The sequence below is a fragment of the Terrapene carolina genome, unplaced genomic scaffold (assembly GCF_002925995.2).
Source record: "Terrapene carolina triunguis isolate 2854851 unplaced genomic scaffold, T_m_triunguis-2.0 Scaffold50956, whole genome shotgun sequence".
In the NCBI taxonomy this organism is placed as follows: Eukaryota; Metazoa; Chordata; order Testudines; family Emydidae; genus Terrapene; species Terrapene triunguis.
Genome location: NW_020715307.1, coordinates 478 through 3,597, shown reverse-complemented (window position 1 = coordinate 3,597; position 3,120 = coordinate 478). Strand labels below are relative to the sequence as shown.

General features: G+C 44.7%; 1 protein-coding gene across 1 annotated transcript; it reads right to left on the bottom strand.

Annotated features, from left to right (window-relative positions):
* Positions 1-750: 750 nt before the first annotated feature.
* Positions 751-1,481, bottom strand: LOC113405796 (olfactory receptor 52M1-like; the record flags this gene model as incomplete). Its single annotated transcript, XM_029914424.1, has 1 exon — positions 751-1,481. A coding segment is annotated over exon 1 (731 nt), but the record flags the coding sequence as incomplete, so codon positions are not given.
* Between the last annotated feature and the right edge of the window lie 1,639 nt (positions 1,482-3,120).

The following is a 3,120-nucleotide window of genomic DNA, read 5'->3' as shown; positions in this document are numbered from 1 at the left end:
AGCAGCTGAGAGTGGGAGACAGGGCAGGAATCACTTGATGATTACCTGTTCTGTTCATTCAGCAAGTGACTAGGAGAGGGGAGGGGAGGAGAGGAGAGGAGCAAGCGTCAGGGAGGTCTTGCAGGGAAGAGGTAGAGCAGGGATGGGGCCTTCGTGGAAGGAGTGGCAAAGGGGGGGGGCTTGGGGGTCCAGTTACAAGTAATAAGAATGGTGGCTACTGAATGGGTTGTACATAGACCGATTCCCCAGTTTGTCACACTGACACAGCACAGTAAGGTAAGGAAAGAGTTTAGTGTCTCTTTGACTGTCCAGTAAGTGATTCAAGTAACAGGGCCCAGCATGATGTCATCAGCCAGCTTTTTGCAGAGCTTTTAATAGGCAGCAGGTTTAAAACAAATCAAAGGAAGTATTTCTTCACACAATGCACAGTCAACCTTTGGAACTCATGCCAGAGGACGAAGGCCAAGACTATAAAAGTTTTCAAAAAAGAACTAGATAAAGTCATGGAGGATATGTCCATCATCGGCTATTAGCCAGGATGGGCAGGGATGGTGTCCCTAGCCTTTTTTTGCCAGAAGCTGGGAATGGGCAACAGGGGATGGATCACTTGATGATGCCCTGTTCTGTTCATTCCCTCTGGGGCACCTGGCACTGGCCACTGTCGGAAGACAGGAGACTGGGCTAGATGGACCTTTGGTCTGACCCAGTCTGGCCATTCTTCTGTTCTTATGAGTAAATAGCCAGAGCAACCTGTCCCAGATCTGTTTGATCCTCATCCCATAGATGATGGGGTGTGCCAAAGGGGGCACAAGGAGGTGCACATTGGCAATGAAAACAAGAAAATGTAGGGGCACTTCATCGCCAAAATGGTGCGTAAGGGAGGAGAAGAGATCTGGTATGTAACTGACTAAGATGGAACAGAGGTGGGAGCCACAGGTCCCAAATGTCTTGAGCCGGGCGTCCTTTGTGGGCAGGCTGAAGATGGCCCTGAGGATCTGGATATAGGACAGAGCAATAAAAAACACATCCACACTGGGCACAAAGAATGTCACAGAGAGGCTGTAGTAACTACTGGCACGGATGTCGGCGCAGGCCAGATTCACCACAGAGATGTGCTTGCAGTATGTGTGGGGGATGATGTTGGTCTTGCAATATGGCCACCGACTCGCCAGCAAGGGATATGGCAGTACAAGTAAACAGCCACGCAGCACCACGGCCAGGCCAATCTTCGCCACCATGCGGTTCGTCAGGATGGTGGAATGTCTCAGGGGATCACAGATGGCCACATAGCGATCAAAAGCCATGGCCACGAAGATCCCAGATTCCATCACCGAGAAGCAGTGAATGAAGTACATCTGAGTGAGGCAGGCATTGAAATCAATCTCCCTGGAATTGAACCAGAAGATGCTCAGCATTTTGGGCAGGGTGGACGTGGACAGGACCAGGTCACTGATGGCCAGCATGCAGAGGAAATAGTACATGGGCTCATGGAGGTTCGGTTACATCTTCACAATGAACAGGATGGTGAAGTTCCCCAAGACTGCTATGCCGTACATGGTGCAGAAAAGGATGGAGATCCAGACATGGGCAGCCTCCAGGCCAGGAATGCCCAGCAGGATGAAGGTGGAAGGGTTAGTGAAATTGGTTGTATTCAAATTTGACATGGATTAGGGGAGAAGGTGTCCAGTTCTGAGGCGGAATAGAGTCTCTTGCCTGTACCTTACGTTCCCCTGACTTCCTGTATGTGCCCAGGGTCTAGAATGATGGTTGCAGTACAAATGCCTGGATGGAGAGACAATGTTAATACGAGAAACTACATGCACTACTGGAGGCTATTCTCATGGGTAAAGCAGATTGGTGGCTCTTCACACACTGAAAAATGACATTTTCATTATTCAGATAAATGAATTATGAACACCTGACCCAACTAATGCCAATTCAATATTTTATGATTCTCCGTGAGTCAATAATTCCTACCTGTCAGGGTTGGAATACCTTTAGAGGCACCATCAAGAAAGAGGAGTGTGGATACTGGTTATCCATCATTGTTCCTTAATGCAATTAAACCCAGGCTACAGAATCCAAGATGTTGGGAGTTCCCAATTCATCTTGTTGATCAAAATCTGAAAGTGGAAAAAAACCAAATCTTTGGCGAGACATGTGCCGGGGTAAACATCCCATCTAGAACATTGCTCAGGGAAAAGACCTGGGTGTCATTTGTACCAGCTCAAGTGAAATACCTGCTCAGTCACAGCAGTGGGCAAAAGAAACACAATTTTCAGATGCCAAAGGAATGGGATAGAGAATAACCTGCTCTGGATATGTGCTCAGTTTTAGGCACTTGGTCTCTATAAAGAATATAGCAAACATAAAGGGGATTTCCGAGACAGGCAATAACAATGGGGAAGCTGCCATATGCGGACAGACTGAAAAGTCTGGGCCTGTTTAGTTTGGAGAAGAGATGAACAAGGGGGCATATGTCAGAGGAGAGGGAAATAAGGAATGGAACTGATTACATTCAAATGGACAAAAAGAGAAGAGTTCCCAACCAATACTATCTATAGACACTTAGTGCTTCAAAATCTCTAGTTCTCCAAAGTTGAGGAAAACTATCAGCAAAACTGATTGCGAGGAAAAATTTAGACACAAAAAAATGGAATGTAAATTGGGAGTTCTTTAAGAAGAGATTATTAGATAGCGAAAAAGTCACAATTCCACAGTCAAGAAAGTGGACAACTTTTGCTGAAAACTCAGTTCAGTTGCAAAGAGAGTAGAAATTATGGGCGAAGGGAAGCTATATATAACAAATGGGAGAAAGGGAAAATAGATAGCCAGCAATATAATTTGGAAGTTATGAAAATTGATATGGGATGTTAAAGACATCAGGGAAAAATCCATGGTTGGCAGAGCTAAGGATCACATCAAGGAGGTTATTAATTATATTAAAAGCAAAAGGAATCCTAGACAAGTTTTAGAATAATTCCTGTGTTAAATGTAAACTATTACAAAAATTAAGGTAAAGATTAAAAAAATATTTGAAAAGATTAGGAAACAATGGAAAAGCTGGTATGGGATTAGTTCAAGAAAAAAGTTATTGGAATATAAGTAATGCCAGTCAAC